The 20,908-nt window shown below is 38.9% G+C and overlaps 1 protein-coding gene across 1 annotated transcript in view; it reads right to left on the minus strand.

Annotated features, from left to right (window-relative positions):
• Positions 1-1,010: 1,010 nt before the first annotated feature.
• GUCY1A2 (guanylate cyclase 1 soluble subunit alpha 2) overlaps positions 1,011-20,908 on the minus strand; it is a 157,328-nt gene continuing 137,430 nt past the window's right edge. The window contains exon 8 of the mRNA XM_039564314.1: positions 1,011-19,496. Coding sequence (XP_039420248.1) covers positions 19,289-19,496 — 208 coding nt within the window. The 3' untranslated portion in view covers positions 1,011-19,288. The remainder of the gene's footprint in view (positions 19,497-20,908) is intronic.

Here is a 20,908-nt window from a genome sequence, read left to right on the forward strand (position 1 = left end):
AGTTATTCAAATGCCCATCTAAAAATTTCAGAGTAATTTTCTGGAGTAATTTTCAAGACAGGAATAGGCAAATCATCATTCTCCTTCCTAGAAAATGTTCACCAGGCTTAAAGCCAGCTGTGGCAAGGGCAAAAATCCCTAAAATTTTAGGATAGATTAGACTTTCCTTAGCTTTACCTTTAGCCACATAAAAGCCAAGCACATTTAGAACAAAAATGTCAGAATCAAGCCCCAACAACATTTTGAATTAATTGAAATTCCATTTTCTCTCTTTCTTCCATTCCACAGAAAAATAGTGCAACCAATTCTAGTTAATGGTCTTCTGAAAAAAGGCAGAATGAGTCATTTTCTCAGTTGGGGATATAGAAAAGATTAAGAAGGAATGAAACAGTAGGGAGCATGAGCAGTATTTGTCAAGCTGACGACATGAGAGCATGCCAGCTTCCTTTGTTCCTGCATTGGTAGCAAGCAGCTAGTGCTGGGATTTCTCTGCAATGTCACCTGTTCTCTCACTCTGTTCTCCAGGAAGGAAATTTGCTTCTGCTCTGTTGTTCTACAGAACCAAGAACTGAACAATCACAGAAAAGAAATCAGCTGTTGTAGTATCACCCACACCAGACGTTTTCTTTCCAACAATCTGTTAAATTTCTTAAGAAGCTCTGCCTCAAAATGCCAGAAGTTCAGTCAAGAACAAAGGCTTTAGTAAGCTTTTAGCATGGCCATGTCCATGAAAACCAAAGATAATACATCAAAGGATATACACTAAATGTATTCAGGCATCTAGCATTTTGTTATAACATATTTTATTGGTTTATTTTTTAAAAATAAATTTGGATTTGGGCTAAAAGGTGAGGTTGGACAGGTAGGAGTGAAAAAGAGTTCTTTTCCAGAAATACCTTTGCTGACTTTTTGGACTGTTTCCACTGTATTGGGTTTTAGTATATTTAAATTCTGCTCTCCATAGGTAAGCCATAAACAGAAAAAAGAAAATTTCAATGAGGCTTCACAACTTCTAATAGACTTTTGCATGATTTATTGATGTAAATATACTTCAAATAACTGGTTGGACATTAAAGGGCAAATGAAATGTTTTTTCTTTAACAGACAACTTGGAAATGAACAGTATAAATAGAACATAGTCATCACTACTTTATTTTATGTCATTCCAATCTACTATCAATTTCTTTTCATATACAAACTTTTTCATAATCTTGAATACCTAGAAAACTTGCATAATGAAACATGTTATTTACACTGTGTATGAGTCACAAATAATTACAAATAAAAAGTATACAAAATGGTTAAACTTTATCATTACATGAAAAGCAAGGAAGATATCGTAGATGTTCCAATTAATTATAAATGCTTACATATTTGTACATACATTTCTAATCTGAACTTGCTAGATGATATATCTGATGATTTTGATCAGGAATACTAGTTCTTATGCTCGCACTACTGGAGAGGAAGCAATATTTTCAGACATAATGAGTAACTCAAGAAACATTTATGGAACTGCATAGGATGAAATGTATTCATTTTAAAAAAATAAAAACAAAATATTTGACATTGCAAAATATAAGCATTTTCACTCATGCCGTACAGATACATTGTATATTAAACCAATACTGTAAGATGGCATCGCAAATAAATCATAACAGAGCTATAACATTTTAAAAATAAGCAATTCACATGGCATTTGTATCATAAAATAGCAGATGTGCAATATTATTTACATTGCAAACCGAAGAGAGAAAAACCCCATGAAACTGCAGCGAACGAACTGTTCGAAACATTGACCACAGACCTGATTCATAAAATATGTAGGCGTGTGCGTAGGATGTGGGTAAGGACTGGCCCTCGGCCGTGCCCTGCTGCTCTGGCCACTGGCACTGCCCCATGAGCCCCGCTGAGGCCCGGCTGCTGTAGCGCCCGCACAGGGCCCAGCCAAGGCTCCATCCCCTGCCTGAGGCCCTGCGCCCTCTGCCCCGAGCACCTGCAGGGCTGCAGCCTCAGTGGCCCACGGAGCCAAGCTTTACAGCCCAGTGCCGCTCAGGGAAAAGCGCCGCCCCGCTCCTGGGTGGAACGCGCCACGCACCCACGGGCTGCACTGCGGCTCTGGGCACAGAGCGAGCAGTAGCCAGCACGGGGAACGCTTGCAGAAAGCAGCCACTGATGGTTTTGCACAGCAAGGAGTGTAGGATACGGTTTCAGAGCTCTTTGCAGGCTTTTAGCCCAAACAAGGGCTCCTACTATGTAAAACAGGAGACACATGGTTTTGTTTTGCGAGGATTACCAGGAGGTAGGAAGCCTGCAATTGTTCAGAGCACGGGGCTTCTGGCACGGCAGTACTGACCAGGGGTTTGACTGTGCTGCAACAACCTGCTTTATTTCTGAAAGCGTAGGACCACCACTGGTCAGTCCTGATTCACAATAACATTCAAAGTTCCTACCACAAAACCTTGCTGCAAACTGAACCCTATTTGCCAAGACCCAGCAGGGTATTTGGGTATTGACCATTTTAGCAACCAATCTTTAAACACTGGTTATTAAAAAGTCAAACATCTCCTGCCCCGTGGCAGTATTATAGCTGCTCAGCATAAAATTTACCTGTGAAAACTGAGATGGAACTCCTATGAGACGGCTGATCAGTGTTGACCACAGCATTGGAATGGTTTTAGTTCCACATCTGGAACACGAAATTTGATAAATGAGCTCTGCCTCGCAATTGCCCTCATTTGTTTCTTTCTTTCCTTCCTTCTTATTTTCCTGTATTTCTAGATAGTTTTCATGACACAAGAGAGAGTAGGTGGTACAAATCATGTACGCCTGCCAACATCTGAAATTCCAATTACTGCATACTCCATTTTTCCTCAGGATTTGCCACACTGAACTGCATGACCACGTGTCTGCCCTAGCTGAGCAACGTGTCAACATGTGTTGTGCCTTTACACATCAGCTCTGCAGCATAAGGTGAGCCCGGTGAACTGGAAAAGTTGGTCTACCTCTAGCAATAAACCTAAAATATCCATACAAAACTTCTCACCTGAGATGCAGAATTGCCATGCACGTGTTTAGTGTGGCCTTTAATCCAGGATTTCCAGGCATTGAGCAGCCCAAAAAAATCTACTGACATGGTTGAAGAGATGTCAAAGAATTCCAGACAGAAAAAAAAGGTACCACAATAGGCATAAACCATCTTCTCTGCCATGGGAAAGCAAGTCTGCAACATACTACCAGATGCAGCCTGCACGTACTTGAGTAATGCAGAGACACAAACTTAAGCTATTTTTTTTTCTTTTTAAGCAATGGGAGAAGAATAATAACTATAGTCTGGGTGGTATCTTGAGCAGCCAACAGCGTCACTGAACTGGTGCATTTCATACTGTGTTATAACAGTGTTCAGAAGAACAAGCTCTGTCAATGACTTCCAGTGAATTAGCTACTTTTGGGACTACTAAAGTCTGGATGGACTTGGCATCTGGATTGTATTTGCCATGTTATTCGTACAAAGCCACTGGGTAACATATTGTGCTTAGGAGATCTTTTGGCTTCAAAAAAAAGACAGTGAAGGAAGAAATAAATATTTTGCAAGCAGCTGTTATGTGTATCAGCAAATTTTAATGAGGGAAAAAAGAACTCAGTAACTTCCCTGTTGTACCACCTTTTTAACCATATACACAAGAATTTCTTGATTTGTCCTAATATTCTGTCTTCTTTGATCACCTCTTCAGTGCCTTAGCTCTGAAATAGAGGCATCCTGGTCACAATCAGGATCAAAATGTTTTTCAGTGAGGTTTCTCTGGAGAACCATTTTTTATGGATATTGTGCTACTAATATGACAAAAATTAATTAAAGTGAGCTATCTACCACAGGATGAGGTCAAAGAAAGTGAGAACTGTCTTGAAGAAAACCTGTATGATTTTTTTTTTTAAATCCAGATAATTTCTCCAGTACAGTACACTTCCACAAATAACTGGAAGCAGAAATTAGAACAACTTTTATGAAGGTGCCAGTGTCTATGGCAAAGGCTTCATCAAATATATCCATTATAATGACTCAAGAAACTGCAAAACTGAATAGGCAAAGCAAGAACTTCGGAATTTCCTCAGCTGAACTTCAAAGGCTTTTTGTCACTTTTGCTGATCACTAGTAACTCATAAATGAAATTTTGGATCTATTTATGAATCAGGTACTGTGCAAAGGTCATGCACTGAAATAGCTCATTACTTTTCCCTTTCAAATGCATTAATGGGTAATCAGTAGGATGGAGCCCACCACAAGTAAACTAGAAGCATGAGAAGAGAGTATTTGTTGAATAGAAATGTTTCTGTTAGTATTTAGACAAGGCAAAACTTTGCTTGGTCCTGTGAAGAACAAGAAAACCTGTATTTCAATTATAAACATTTATATGAATACTAGGCTAAAACTAGAGGCATTGAAATAGAAGATGTATAGTATATTGTATATTGCTTTTCTTATAGAGTGTACATTATGTTTCTAATATGATGACAAACGAGTAAAATCTTTTAGGACAAACTAAAAGGACCTTATTGCAACAAACACCATTGTAGCAGGTCACACTATGAAAGCATGATGTCAAGTCACAACACAGTGCAGGCATGCTGTTAAAAGACAGTCTGGGGTACTCTGAGAAGGCTGTTTCATCCTTCTGCTGCCTGTTAACAACTTACCTGCATGAGTTTTGTAAAGTTTTTCTTCTTGTTTTGAGGCCTTCAGTGGCTTTGAAAAAGGAAGGGTAAAAAAGGCAAACTTTGTCCTCAGTTACACTTTGGAAGAATCATATCACCAAAGCCTACTCAAAAGGAGGCAAAAAGACAAAATTAAGAAGTATCAATAGAAGTGGAACAGAATAAGGTTGGTTGTTTCCTCTAAAAAGGCCCAGGCTATTGGCACTGTTTGCATTTGCTAGAAAATAGAAGTGGCTTATCAGGAGGAGATTCAGGAAAGGCATTCACTGATCTCTCTAAGCCTGCAAAATTTACAAATAGCATCTGCTTTTCCATTTCCCAGCAACATACAAAGAAAGACCCTTTGCTGTAGGCAGGTCTGTGTAAACAGTTAGACTCAAAATAGTAATTTTAAAACAAGAAGAATAAACTTTAGATTACTTTTTTTTTTCAGAAGCTCATAGGATCAACAGCTATCAAGACATACATTCTGTTATAGGAAGAGCAGTACAAATGTTAAAGCTTTTAAGACCGTATATAGTTCACTGCACACACAATTTTCCCATGGCCTACACATATGGCACATCAAGTTTTTACATAGACTCGTGTTCCCATGGAGGGATTAATACTGAATTCTGCTGTGTTATACTGGTGCTGCAGCCTTGAATAACTTGTTCAATGCCACAGCACAGGCCTGGTTAGTACATACATCATGCATTTCAACTGCTCACAGTCAAAGACATAAATGACAGAACCAAACTTTACTGTTTTGTTTTTTTGTTTTTTTTTTCAAGTAGGTATGTCTTTGGTTAGTAATAAATTCAGTTGGTTTGGGGAATCAATCATAACTGAAATAGCAACTTTCAACCAGAGGACTTACTGGAACTTCCAGATCACTAAGTCTGCCAAACAAATCCCAATACAAAAACTGAAATGCAGCATGTGATAGTTTGTATGGACTCGGCTTCAATTGGCAGGTGTATTCCTTTGCTGAACAGCTAGCTAAGGACAAGTAATCAGACGCAATTTTGCAATTAATCCCTTGATTTCAGTGTGGGAAGATCTTGGCTTATATGCTTTCTGAGCTCTTCTGTTCATGCCATTTGACAGTAAAACTCTAACCTGCCCCATCCCTTCCCAATAGATTGGAGGCTGATGTTTTAAAATAATGTTCAGATTTAGAGAGTACTAAAATTAATCTCTTAACCATTAAGTTGACAGAAAACTCTAGGGACGCTGCCTTACCTCCTCTGCGTATTACTAAAATGGAAATACTGACATTAATTAGATTATCCTTTGTCTGCAAGAAATTTTATACAAATAGGTTCAGTTCGCAAACGTCTCAGTGCTCCAAGCCCTGATAGAGCTCTAGTGTTCTATAATGGCATCCAAGATTATTTTAATGCTAAGCAACCACTGTTGATAGTGCAAGGTTGTAATCTTGTTAGTGCAGAACGCTTGTACAAGTCTCTTCAGAGAAGCTTTATAGGACAATGCGGACACAGCATTACGAACTACACAAAAAGCATTTGCACCCAGGGGATATTCATCCATTTCCAAAGGACTGCACACTTTGAGGTGGTCAATCTTCACATTTTAGGAGGACCAAGTATTTTTATCCAGCATCCAAAACAGAGAAGTTTGAAACAAGACAAGCAGCAATCCTCAGCATTCATAAAGCTAAGATTAAAACTGCACTCTACCAAACAGTTCTGTCCCTGTGGTCTGCTCTCAGTAAATGACACACCAGCAATGGGTGGCTCGTAACTCTTCCTAAAATTCCCACTCCTAGAACTGAGCATCATGAACTCAGGTGAAAATCCATCTTCCTACAATAATCCAAGTTATCTTCACATATGTCTGGTTCTATTATTACAGATGTTTGTGACCACCTTAGATAAGAATTAGCCCTCAGATTTTACTTTGTCAATACTGAAATTAAAGGGAAAAGTTGAAAGATACAACTCTAAGACATCAAAATTAATTGTCCTCTGGCATTACCTTCAGAGGAAATGAAGATGAGCCTGAATGAATCACCAGTTAAATCACCAATTTCAGCTGGTTCCTGAAAAAATTGTTTAAACAAGTATCAGAAATGACTTTCCATTCACACTTCCTTGAATTTCATGACTCCTGATCAGATGGGAGAACCAGAATCACAGTCACAGACAACTGGAAAATCGTTATCATTTCTTCTAGGCTAGAAATTGCATTCAAAGTTTAATTTGTTCTCAAAGGCTTTGGGAAGAGATTGAACTATGACTTGGTAGGCCCAGGCTGTGAATTCCATGACAATAATACTAGCTGGTTTTGCAAAAGTTTCTCCTTATTACAAATTTATCCCACTGAAATATATAAATATAAACCAGTAGATTATTTTTAGTACCATTCAGTTCCTTCTCTAAGGTTGGCCATAGAAGCAGAGCAAACTTGCAAAGAGAATAAGGGGATTATTTGTGGCTATGAAATAATTGGTTGGACTGTCCAGAATGGTGATCTGAAAACGCCTTAATATTTATGTGTTGCATCCGTGAATTGTACAAAAAGAATATACATAGCCTCCTCAAAACACTATGGGATCCTGCAAAGAAGAACTTTAGCAGAATTTTAGTAACCTGGGAAAGGTTAAACTCATATCAAGAAAGAATGCAAAGTCAGTCCTAGCAGTGGAGCCCACCACAGTCAGGAAAAAAAAAAAAACAAACCCAAACAAAACAGTTACTATTCTCTTAAAATACTTTGCTGAAAAATACCTGTGTCAATAATCTCTGGGCTCTAAAGAAACTCAAGTTTAAAAACGAAAGGGATGAAAATGGGCTTTTCACTGAAGTAAGGATGAATGCTAAAGGTGCATGATTTGGCTTAGAGTAATCCCAAGGGTAGGTGGTAATATATCCATAATATCTCAAGATAGCTATCAGACAGTGTCCATATATTTTGTATTATTGATCCCTAACTATATTTCTACAAGTTTAAGCAATCATATCATGTTCTATAAAACACAAAGTATGCCATGGAATGTGTACATAATGTGTAGGACGTGATTCAGATAACTGCTGGTGCTGCTTGTCCTGACATTTCTGTTCCACCACTGAACCTTAACACCCTGGAAATAATGGTACAGAGACTGCCAGATAAATGGCACTGATACTAATTGAACCCCAAAATCAAGATTACTCTTGACTTGTTTTACAATAAGGACTTCTGCAAGAACAAAAATTTGCAAAAAGAATTCTAGTTTACAAGATACCCAAAGGACAATGAACATAAATACTTTATAAATGTTTTTCACAGTGATTTGATTCGCTGACATAATTTATTATTTATACCCTACACTTGTCAATGCCTCAGATCTGAAATGCAGAGAGTTTGTAACAGGTGTGCAGAAAAGACACATACTACAGAAAGAATTTCTAAAGGAAGTGGTGAAGGTTATTCCTGAGCTATGCATAGGTCAGCTTGTGAATACATAAGAATTACTTAAGTCATAGTAGAAACTGCATGCAACTACTGCCAGCCCTGTCTTCAGCTGAGACCCAGCCTATGCCTTGCAGAATTTCTCACCTTGACTGAACAGGTTGAGGTTCCCTTTTACAGTGGATTGGTGCTCCTTCAGGGTGAAACACAGTATGGTGGAATTGCTCTGCTGCAGAAAATAAGTAACTGAAGAAGAATGAAGAAGTGGTTTGTTTTGTTTGTTAAATCCAAGCAAGTAGCAATACGAACTTGCAAAATCATGGCACAGAAGAGAATTCTTTAAAATGCAAATGTTTGAGGCAATGGAAAATAATATCCACTTTTTAGTAAAGATATGCTGAGGTATGGAAATTTGCTTTCACTGTAGCTCTGTTATTAGATTTGGGTTTGGGGAGTTTAGTTTTTGTTTTTCAGTTGAATAAATTCAGCAATAAATTATCTCCCCCTCCCTCCTGCAAAGAAGTTGGAAATGTCAAACCAAAAACTTCTTTTTCAGTATTTAAATAATGGCTTTAACATGACTTTTAGTGCCCAACTTGAGGTACTAAACTTTGAAGGGACTGTGGCCAAACTGATTCATCAGATAATGCAGAAACTGCAAGGTGGATTTAGAAGGTCAGTAAAACAGAATTAAGACTAAACCTTGCCATTCTTCTTCTTTGTGATTCCAATTATTTTTAATGCAATGTTATGGCTAACTTGCTTTCAGTTGAGCATTTTTTGTTGCTTTGTCTCCAGATGTTATGATATTTTGATGTACCTTCACCTCTGTTACTGAATTCACCCTTCTCTGGCAAGCCCATAGTGTCTATTTTTAGCTCCATGAGCTACTAATCCAGTTTCTCTGACAACTGAAATTTGTTGGAAGAAATGACTAGTGTTACGTTGTCTCAGAGCTATGAGCCCATTTGAGAAATCAGCTTCTTAGCTGACCTTTAAAGCAAGTGAGAATAATGTGCCTGCAATTCCACAGGGTTTGGATTTCATTATCACAGCAGTGTGTATGAGAGGGGCTGGCCCTGCTGCACAACTCTGCTTCTCTGTTTTGTTTTCCTGGTAATTATAGAAACTGTTTACTGTACATGGAAAATCTGCAAGTTTTCTCAGCTCTTGAGGACAATACTACTTCTAATCCCTTTTCTCTGGAGAGTAACAGCTCACAGTGTGGAGGACGGCATACTATTGCTTCTTCCCAAGAGGAACTTTCCCACGGACCATCACTGCGGTGAAAATCACCACAGATGTCTAAGGATCAGAATGGCAACTGCAGACAGAACAGAGACAGATGGGAGCAGTGTAGCAGAGTGGCAGCCCTGGTTCTTCCCACTCCTCTCTGGTGCAGAGCATGACACAAATTCCTGTCGGAGAATCTGGGTTCTCCAAGTGCACAACAACACAAGTACAATTTAGGACAGGTCAGATAGAAGCATTAGTAACTATGATCATAGTGAGAGAATGTCCAGCCAGCACTTCACCCTCTGCTCCCCTTTCTTTCCCAAGTGATGGCAGACACCGTTTATACTGTTTCAAGAAAAAAAAATTGGTGAGGAAAAATTATCTTTTCAATGTTTAAAAAAATATATATCCAGTTCTGGGATGGATGGATTTATTAAGAAGCTATTCCAAGAAAGAATAGAGCAGTAAATAACATGATGGTTTTGAGAGATGGCTCTTGGTGGATATAACAGATAATACACTAGTGTTATCTTAGAGAAAAAGTGGGGAATTAGCAATAATCACAGATTGTTAGTTTTAAGTTGAAAGGAATGTTCTTATAACTAGGATAAACCCCCTAGCCAGACTTCCAAAATCTTAAATATTAATAATTTTACTGTCACATCCCTTTGAATCCCTGGCTGAAGCCTGGCCCTTGCCCCAGTGTATTTGTCTCCATAAGTACTTGATGTTCTATTCTTTACATCCTCTAATTCTTAACAGCAGTGGAATTCATCTCACCTACAGCACAGCAGCTAATCTGAACTAGTCCTCCACCTCCACACAGTGGTCACTGGGGAGAAAAGTGAAGAGCATATCTAAGGCAGTGGTTTATCTCATCCCTAAGATTTTCTTCAGGAAAGCTCAATCTTTGAAACACCAGGATGTCTGCACTGACTGTAGAGGGAACCCACCAGACTAGCTCAGACCAGACATAAATTTTAGATACCTAAATACAGATCAGCTGAATTTCACTCATATTTACAGCAATTCCCCAAACCCTTGGTCCTCTAGAGGATCCCAGTGCAATAGCGGACACCAGTGCAACTTGGGCACAGTGAGACAAAGGAATAATAAGGAATATTCTAGCATCAAAGACATTAATGGCTGCAACTTAGTGAAGTGATAATTTTCCAGCAAGGCAGTATAAATGTCATGTATTAGGATGGTAATTTTGTCTAGAATGGGGTTTTTTTTTAGATTTCAGTAAAAGGCACAATGCTGTCCTGTCAGTAAGCACATTTAACGCTTGGCTCTGGGATGCTCTCTATCTCTTAATAAGCTCTAAACAACTGAGTTAAATCTTAGCCTTACCCAACATGATCTGCATGGCATTTTTGCAGAAGCTGCTGGGTGAAATACTACCTCCTTGGACACTGACTACAGACAACTCTTGGCTGAATGTGCATTTGAAAACTCCATACATAGGTCTGTTTCTGAAGGAATGGTGTGAACTGTGGATTATCTCATAGACTTTGTACCTTTTTATTATGGTGCAACACTATTCCAGGCTTTCTTTCTGTTTAGGTGTTTTTAAACAATACTTACTTACAGAGCAAAGGAGTCTCCATTTTTTTAAGAAGTGCTAACATTTATCCCTATACACTTTTTAAAAGACATTCTAACTACCACCTCCAAATTTCCAGTTGGCAAAGTACCTCACTTGCTCTGTTTCACATCTAGTTTTGCATTCAGTATTGAAACTCAACGAGGAATTCTTAGTCCTACAGAAAAGCCAAATAATACAAAAAAGCAGGACACTTTGCATTTTGCATTTAGACTTTTTAGACTTTCTTTTTCCCCCACAATTCTTCTCTGTAACTAGAGATTCAACTCTTATTTAAAATAAAAAACTCAAAAATCATGCATTTCTCATGCAATTCCACTAAAAGTTTAAGGATTATAGACTCTAAAATTCAACCTTATGCCCTCAGAGTTCATGACATTATGTACAATACTTTCTTGCATTTTTTATGAATAATCTATGCGTCATCCAGCTTCCAAACAGATGAGAGCTAGCATCAACAGCACATCTATGTACAGCTGCCCTCTCCTACACACAGACTTCACTTTCTTCAGATGCTTCTTATTTATATACTTGAAGGACCTACAAGAAGTTTCCAGAGAGGAATGTTTACACACTTACACACTGACAAGCCTATGGGACTTAACTTGGAGGGAGGATTTCTGACCCACATATCCAAAACTTATTTAGGCATTTAAAACCTCAGGATCATTCAGCAAAGTAAGATTCGATGTTCAGAAAGAGGCTGTGTTTAAGCAGAGAAAATGGGATTGAGAAGTATACCCCTTAATGCGACTTTAAAAATGCTACCTCCTTAGCAAATGCAAATAATCTGAACTGGGCAACCATGCTTTCAGTGTACAGTTTCAGAATGATTTCAATCAACCAGAAGTGCCATAGAAACTTCTAAAATAAATATACCTGTCAGTACCTCCTTTTTCTTTTCCACATGATCCGTTCCCTCATGCAATGGCTCACATCTAAAAAAATCTCTCCTTGATGGTTATTTATTCCTAAGCTTGTTCTTTTGCAGTAAGCTCAGAAACTGTGATATTGATTTAACAGTATGTTCCAATCTCATTAGGGAAGGAAAAAATAATACCTTAGAGATGTACTGGTAATAAACAAAGCCAAAATGGATTTAACAGTATTTGCCCTCTGGGGGTATTAATCAGTTTTAGCATCTATTTACTGTTGTGTATAAAACAGAGGTCATCCACTCTATACACCTGCCTGGTTAATTATTCCTGTTTATCATTCCTGGGTATATCTTACATCTACTACCTGTACTGCTGTTTTTAGGATGTGAGACTAGTCTTGCTCTGTGGGCAGTCTTTTAAAATACTGTTTACATCCAAGAATCTTTTCTAATTCTGGTCTATAGTTCTGATTTTGCTCTTCCTTATTTAAGTAAGTAGCAACATACACTTTTAGAAAACTAACGAAAAAACACCACCTCATAAGATCAAATTATTCCATTACATGCTCTTCTTCTCTGAGGAAGAGGATGAAAAGACAAACAGTACATGCCAGGGTGTTATTCTGCCATTTAATGTCCTGCTGGAAAGCGATTTGTTAAGGTGATAGGTGTTGTACAGGAGCCTACACAGAAGAGATTAGCATGGCTTTATTTATTGCTTCAAGAGTAGTCATTAGAGAGTATTGCTAAGGAATAATTGCCTAGAAAACAAGTAGCTCAATGTGAGACCTTCTGCTAATGGAAGGCTAATTTTGGGCCTACAAATTCACAAAAGCACAAAAAAATGTGTGTTAATAATAACCTACCAACTATCTCTCTGTTCTTTAGAATCTATATATGTTATTATCATCTTGGGATAAGATTTATGCAGGCATTCTGGCATACAGTTAAGGTGAACGTGGCACAGAGGTTTTGCGTAACTGGGCTAGGGGCTCAAAGCTCAAAACCTTTTCTAAATCACACTCCTAATGGCATCCCAGAGTTGTGATTGGCAGTGCTGGTATTATATGCAAAGGGTTCAGACACTAGGAGAGATTTGCAGAACTGCAATAGTCCATGTTCGTGACAGTCACCATGGCTACGGTGGTAACCCTTTATTTATCCTGGAATATGCTTATCTATCCCTCTGACACTTAGTTTGATTCAATTGATTTTGGCCAATGCAAAATGCTGAAAAGCAGCACAACAGAAGATCTGAGGCACAGCACTTGGGCTGAAAAGAATGTAATTCAGTGGGATCAGTCTCACTTATCTTGGCCATCTTAAGAAACAGATGTCTAGTCTAAGTTTGCCATCTGCGGTCACTGAGAAAGTTAAGCACACTCAAGGATTTAGGCAGCCTCACACTCGGTGTAAAGCAGAGGGGACAAGTGCCTGAAGTGCTTACCTGTCGTCCAGTTTTTAGAAGAAACTTGATTGTTGGAATGCCAAAGAGAGCCAGACACTGAAGGCCCTGCTGCAGCCAAGGTAATCAGTGTGTCCCTCTTAATTCATGTTAATTCCACTCCCTCCTTGCTAGCCAGGGTAGACACTTGTTTCTCTGAAATCCTCTCTTCTCTTTTTATCTGAATTAAAATGTCTGAATTAAAAGGCCTCACTCTGCCTTTGGAAACTAAAATCCCTGGAGCAAACAGCTGGTTTAACATCTGCCTCCACTGATCCTTTTGTTAAGGCTGCCAGCAAAGTTGCCACTTTGCATCACATGTTGTTTTGGGCTCTCTCATGTGAACCCCAGTCCAGAGGGAAGCAGACTGAGATGCCTCATGCTGTTTTTAGAGGCCATTTTGTTACTATAGTGACACAGTGATACTGACCCGGACCACAGATAACTGGAGGTCAACCTAAGCCACAAGAACAAGTTAGCATCTGCAGAGGTGAATGATCTGTTGCCTGTGACTGAATTGTTGCATTCCTCAGTTTCACTGTTCCTCTTGCTTTCATGCATGATTAACAGCCAAGCCACAAAAGATCAATCATGTATATGAGGTTAAACACTTCACAGATTTTTGTTGTAAGCCTGCTCATGCATTGCAAATTAATAACATTGTTAAGGAGTAAATCCTATCTGCACAGATAAATTTGGTGCTTGTGGAAGCTAAAAACATGCCATGGGCTGTTAATGCACTGACTTCACCCAAATACATCAGTGGTAACTTGCACTGAGGTTTTTTCCCTCTATAAGGATGTGAGGGCCTGCTGCGTCACTGTAGCAGTTTTGTCTTTGCTGCAAGAAGAGTAAGATCAGCCCTTTAATCCCAGTTATTCTTTAGATACAAGCAGCTGTGTCAACAATACATGCTAATAAGAACAACAATAGGAATTATCTATGTCACATGTGGGAAGGGAAGGAAAGTGGAGTGTTTTGGAGAGCAGAACCCTGACCAAGAGCAGGACATACCATGCAAGATGATGGAATTATTAACAGTAGCAGAAGCCAATCAACTCCTACTTGTTGAGTCTACTGAGCACGCAGCATCTTCAATTCATCCACAGCCTCTCCTGTCACTGGCACCCCCAATCCTGTACAGCATGATGAATAATGCATTACCTTGAGGGAAAGGAACCAACTGTCTCTGAGTTTGACAAGCTCTTTTAAGCTTCTTGTTTTGTTGCTAATTTAAGCACATTGCTATTTCCAATACTACACATGCACAATTTTGCAAAAGATCACCAGAATTCAGAAATGAAGCCAGAAGATCTAAGACTGCATTAGGACAGGGAACTAGCTCTCCTCAGTGAGCTCTGAGCACTCAGCAGAGGTGAGGGAGTGGCCTGAGACTTGAAGAGGAAAACTCAGAATATGTCCTAAATTGACAGTGCTGCTGCTGGATCACAGACTCCTTGACAGGACGGTCTGCATGAAGCACGCACGTGTGACAGCTTGTGGCAGCTGAAGAATCAGAAAGCTGTCCAGCAATTCAACTTGCCCCAACAACCAATGCAGGTTTCAAATTCATTTGCAATCCAACACAGCAGTTTTGAGTGCTATTTTTTTTCATTCATTTTTAAATAGCCTGAGAGAAGGATCTATTCAGAGCAAGTAATATACAATGTGAAATTGGTTACCAGAGTTTACGTTTTAGTGCAGTGCTGATACTCTTAAATGCATGCAGCATGTAGTGGTTTTGCACTGCTTGCTTTATACAGGAAAAAATGGAAGAGGGATGTCCAATATGCCTGATCCTGCTGTCGGGCTTGGTAGGGAACACTGTAAGCACAGGAGGAGATAGCAGTGTGAAATGGCATGTGCACACACATGAACTGCCATGGACTGTTACTGACTCAATCACTAGGATTTCTTCAAAACAGGCAATTCCCATACAAGATTTCCAAGGTTTTAAGAGCTTTGGTTTTCTGTTTGCAGAGGCATGTTTCCAGGCTTCAAAACAGACTCGAATCTGAAACTGTATGTGGGAAAGAACAGAGAAGCTAAAACCACAATCACAGTTAATGACTATTGGCTCTCTGGAATTAAAAATGAAATATCCTTTGGGATCCTGCAAGAAAACCACATTTTGAGAGTCCTGGCTCAGCAGCAATTCTCCCATGCAGAGGCTTTTGTCTTTGAATGGCAAATTTTACCAGAGGGATGCAGAACAAAATTTATCCACCACCCTTGCACTGCATCACTATTTCCTTTTGCTCTGAGTTCATGACCTTATGCACTGCATCACAGAAAAGCCTGCGTGATGGGGAGCTTCAAGTAGACGGAAAAATCTGACACAAGATCTGTAAAATGTGTTGTGGGGAAATGACTCTCTTTACTTTGGCCTCGTGATTTTTGTACAAGAAACGGACTACAAAGAGGAGAATGAACCCAGCTAGGGAGGTCCTCACATTACCTCCCCTTTGCCTTGTACAGGCAGTAAGAAATAGATCTCCTCCCTCTCTCTTCAGAGAGGGTGGATTTGTTCCGCACAGAAGCTCAAGATAGAAGATGTGGCTACTGGCAGCGGTGTAAAGAAACATAAGCATGTAAATTCTTGCCCAGAGGAACAAAAGATCATCTGTTTTATAGGAAGGAAAATGCTGAAAGAAAATTCCAACTAGAGTATCGGATTTCTGCAACCATTTCAGCACCTCTAACCTCTCCACCTCATCATCTCAAGGTATAAAATTCTGAGAACCTTATTTAAGAAGACAATGCCAGGAAAATGAGAACCTTTTCCCTATCACTAAAATAAGTGTTGTTGAAGAAATGTTGAGTCTGAATACCACCTAATTGACATGACAACATCAATCTTTATAATAAGTTTCATTTAACTTTGTAAAGGTGTCCAATGAAATAACCTTGCAACCTAATATGAAAGGCAGCAGATGCAACTACTAATTTAGAAAGTGCTGAGAATTTGTTTTACACTTTCCTCACGTTGACATAGAAAAATGTCCCCAGAGAGCCCACACTTAGTTTCATTAACTTCCCTCATCATAACACAACACAATACTTAGCATCTGTGCTGTAGTTCTAGATATGCTACCTTTACATAAGCTTATTAAAAACAAAGACTGTATATTTTTATACAGTCGGTCTACTCTAATTTGGGGCTAGATGATTTATTTGCAAACACTATCAATGTATTCATGGTGATACTGATACCAATTTTCAGTTTTCACACTGATCTCTCTGATTTTAAATTTCCTTATACAACAAACAGTCTCTGAAAGGATGAGGATGGTGATACAAACTGCTTTTGACTGTTTCTCCAATTTGCTAGTAGAACTAGCATTTACTCATCATTTGCTATGAAAATGTTTTCATTGATCAAGATGAGGTGCAGAATTAATCCAGACATTTCTTACTGGCAACTGTAAGAGACAAGTGTATGAACTACAAGCTTTTGGTCTAAACCTCTACATTTGTACTCTTCACATAGGACTGTGGGAGGTGAGAAGAGAAGAAGAGCTTGGCCAGAAAAGCTGGTACTTTGACCTACTGAACAATGAAGATGTGCCAGAGAAGTCAGACTGAAATCTAAATCCACTAATGGCTATTTGCAAAAATTTCACTCTAGGGAACCAAGTAATGACATCAGAACTATGGATTTATTAGCTGCAAAGTGTCATTCCTCTTTCAGTGGTGAAACATGAACTTTGATCCATTTATGATTCTTATACATCTCACTGGTGTTCCCAGGGTAAAAAATGCATGCTACATCCTGTGTATGTGCAAACTAATGGCTATAGGCTAAAACTTGTCATCCTGTGCAGGAAATTCTCAGATCTGTAGTTTGGATAGAAATTCTACAACCTCAAGCTTGGACAGTTTTTGAAAGTAATTTTTCAGATAGGCCATAGAACTCCATATGCTGTTTATCAAGGTAGATAAAAGAGTAACTCCTCTAATCCCAAGAATGCTCTAATACCAATAGAAGAAATCTTTAACATCAGTATTCTACCAGAAAGTGAGGGAATTTGCATTAAAATAGGTTTCTGGGCTAATTCCCATGCATCTACCCTCCTCAGGCAAGGAAAAAATCACCTCTGCATAGTAAATTCAGATGTCCTCTGTATGCTGAAGTCTGTAAAGGGTCAAGACGGTCCTTTCCCATCCAGAAAGGCTTCAAGGAAAGGAAGCCTGAAACATATTCAGCACAAGCTAGCAGTGCCATGCTGACTTAATCTCATACTCACAGGGGCTACTGGTCAAAGGGGAGGAATACAGAACTGTCATTCCCTTCACAGAAAGATCCAACTGGATAATCTCGAAATGTGGTGAAAATTACTTACTTATTTTCAAGAGGTGCCTCATGTTATGACTACTAAATCCATAAGCAAACTCATTTCTGTTCTGGATTAGAGAAATGCAGAGTTTCTCATGCCTCCTAGTTGCTGCTGAGTGTTATCTTTGATTAAAGTGATTAGAAGCCCATGTACAGCTAAGCCACTTCGCAATCACGGCACAGATTTAAACTAAAAATCTACAAGCTCAGAACAACATCACCCACTCCAGTATGATCCAAAGGCAGCACACCCGCACAGGGAAACTGACCACCATTACTTTTGAAAAGGAAAACCTGAGAAGTAAACAATGCCTGAAAATGTGCCAGATATACATCTTGCTTGAAGTGGATTAATTGAAGGCAGTAATACTATATTAATTTTCAACAGCAAAGAATTGGCCTTTTTTTTTTTAATCGTCTTTGACCAACAAAAATCTTGAACTGCCATTTGCATTAAACCTGGAAAAGTACTGCCTTCCCCTTTTTGGTGTTTTTTTTGATCTTCACTAGATGAAGCAGGGGACCTTCAGCCAATCCAACAATAGAGGAAGTTTCCAAATGACCAGTTGTTATTAACAGAATGGATTTTCAATAATCAGTCTGGACTAGGAGCACAAGTCCTATTAAAAGATGTGGAAAACCAGCATCCAGAGAGCTTCCAGTGTCTGCTGGAATTCCTCAGAATAAGGTTTCACAAGACCAGATTTTTAGAAAAGTTCAGGCTTCTACCAAAAATCAGTTTGGCTGATAATTTAGAGGGGAAACAAGTCCCGCTGAAGAGAACTTTTTTTTGTCCACACATTGATCTTCCGCACTTTGTTTGCATTGTCCTGGAAGGACTGGACATACAACACTGTAGGACAAATACTGAACATTATTTTATATAAGAAGACAGTGCTCATCTAAAGCTTTAGCATAAAAATCAGATAAAGTGATTTACCAAAGTGGGGTTTTTATTCTGTAAATATTGATAATTTTGTTGCCAAAAAAGTCAAGAAATGCCTTCTTCCCACTTGTATAACAATAAGGTTTGATAGGCAGAATGTATGAAATATACAGTAACTTCTTCTGAAAAGCTATCTAAGCTCACTCAGCTTACAGTATGTGGAATGTAATTATCCAGAAAGTGAAGTATGTATAAAAATAGGTAAAATTCCTACAATATTTGTATTGACTCATAATTCCTCCTGCCAGGAAGGTTACAATAGCTCTACAGTATATGTATGAAATGCTTGTTCATAAAGTTAAAAAACATCATTACCTTACTGAAGAACACATTAAATGTAGGAATGCATAATCAGAACTGACTCTCAATTCTGCTTAGCTGGTGCAAATCTACAGAGAACCACCATCCTTTCTGCACAAAACAAGACCAACCTCTAATCTGAGAGTTGGGGTTTTGTTTTGTTGTTTTGTTTGCCATAGAGGGGCCAGACTGAAGTTTATGAAAGAAATTCCTCTGGAAGTGGAAGTACATTGTTTAATATTTTTTCCCTATCTCCACTTTGTTTACTGACAGCAGTTACCCACCTTTTAAAATGATTATTGCCTGACATTACATGGAGCTTTTTACTGCCTGTTCAGAAGAAGGCAGTGAAATACAAAGAACCTCCAACTCCCCTGTCATGACCCAGTTCTGGGCTTGTGCTTTTTTGACGAGTCTTTGATCTGCAGCAGGCCTCATAGGCTAGTCTCCCGGAGGAACATGGTGCCAATGTTGTAAGACACCTTTCTCACTCTGGCAGATGTGATGGAGGGTTTTGGTGGCTTCTGACCACTTCTGACCTCCAGGAAGTAACAGATCCCAGGAATTTCCTTTGGAAAGTTTTCTGGAAGCTCTTCACGGGAACGAGGGATAAAAATAAAATTTTCTTCCTTTTTCAAAAGCCTAGAGAAAAACAAAACAGAGGGATATAAAACACTGTAAAACACATTCCAGAAATGTCTCTTTGGAAGAGGTGGATCCTATGTGCAACCAAGTAAAAAATGAGTTAACACTAAATGAGTAACATGTAAAGAAATTCTAAGTCAGGATCCTCAGCTGATATATAGGAACTTATCATCATTAACTTCAAGGAGCTCTGCTGACGGAGATCAGCTGAAGGAATGGCTCAAAAAAATATTCTCTGAAAATTAGTGTCAGCATTCAGAAAGTAATGTACCAGAAGGAGAACCAAATTCGTAACGGTCATTGTCCAGAACAAATCATTTGGCTTAATTAGAACACTTCAGCCTGGTCAGTTGGGCAAAAATTAACATTTCAGAGTGACGGCTACCAGCAGGTTTCCCACTGGAAGGCAGCAGTGCTTGGGAGCTCTCACAGATAAAAGCAGGGAGGTCAGTTTGTGCCCTTCTCACACTCCGTAGTCATGTATTTCATAAATTGGGTTCAAATACAGCAAATCCAGCTTCAACACCAGAAGCAAGTCTGACACTATTCATCAAAGTACCCATAGGTTTAATCTAGGCTATTTGGTTGGGTCAAAAAGGGATCCAGGTTCCCTGGAGCCATGAAGCCACCTCCTGGCATGCCTGCTCAGGTGGTACAACACCACAGCCCGGACTATACTGCCTTCTGCCATTTGCCACCTTAGCCATGATGCAGAAATCTCTGCCTGGTTAGACCTGAACATTTAGGGCATCTTTATCAAGTATCATCCCTAGAACTAGCTGAACGTGTAAAATAAAGGAAATAACTCTATACATTTTCGTTTCCAATTACTTATGTAAATTAAGTTAGTGGTATTCAATCCCTTGCAGCATTGAAAAGAGCAGTTTTGAGAGTGGTAAATTCTGAGCACAGTTGGATATACAAAAGCATTCTTCCTCTTTTCCCTCCAACGATATTTATTCTTTCTATCAATCAGTTTGAAGTTCAAAAACATAATTGGGAAGAACTTTATAAGTTTCAGTGTAGTTTTGTAATAGGTAGTTTATTTAATGTCTGTAAAGTTGATTTCTGGAAAGTAAATGAATGAATGAATCCCGTTGCCAGGAGAATTTTGCAGGATTATCAGTATATGCAATGGCACTTCCTTCACTGAGTACTTTTCATGGGTTTTGCATGAGACAATCTGTGTGAGCTCATTGAAATATAAAGGCATTTTCTTTCCAGCTTTTAAATAACCACTTTGTTATAAATCAAACAAAGTTTTACCTTTGAACTTCTGTGGAGATCTTTAGTGTGTACTTAAAAGTCCAGATTGTCAATTTTATGATCAAAATACTGCAATCTTTTCTAAATTGCATGAGTGTTTGTGGAGGCCTCTACAGAGAAGCTTCTCTCTTTTTATCTCTGCA

Source organism: Corvus cornix, chromosome 1 (assembly GCF_000738735.6).
Source record: "Corvus cornix cornix isolate S_Up_H32 chromosome 1, ASM73873v5, whole genome shotgun sequence".
Classification (NCBI taxonomy): Eukaryota; Metazoa; Chordata; class Aves; order Passeriformes; family Corvidae; genus Corvus; species Corvus cornix.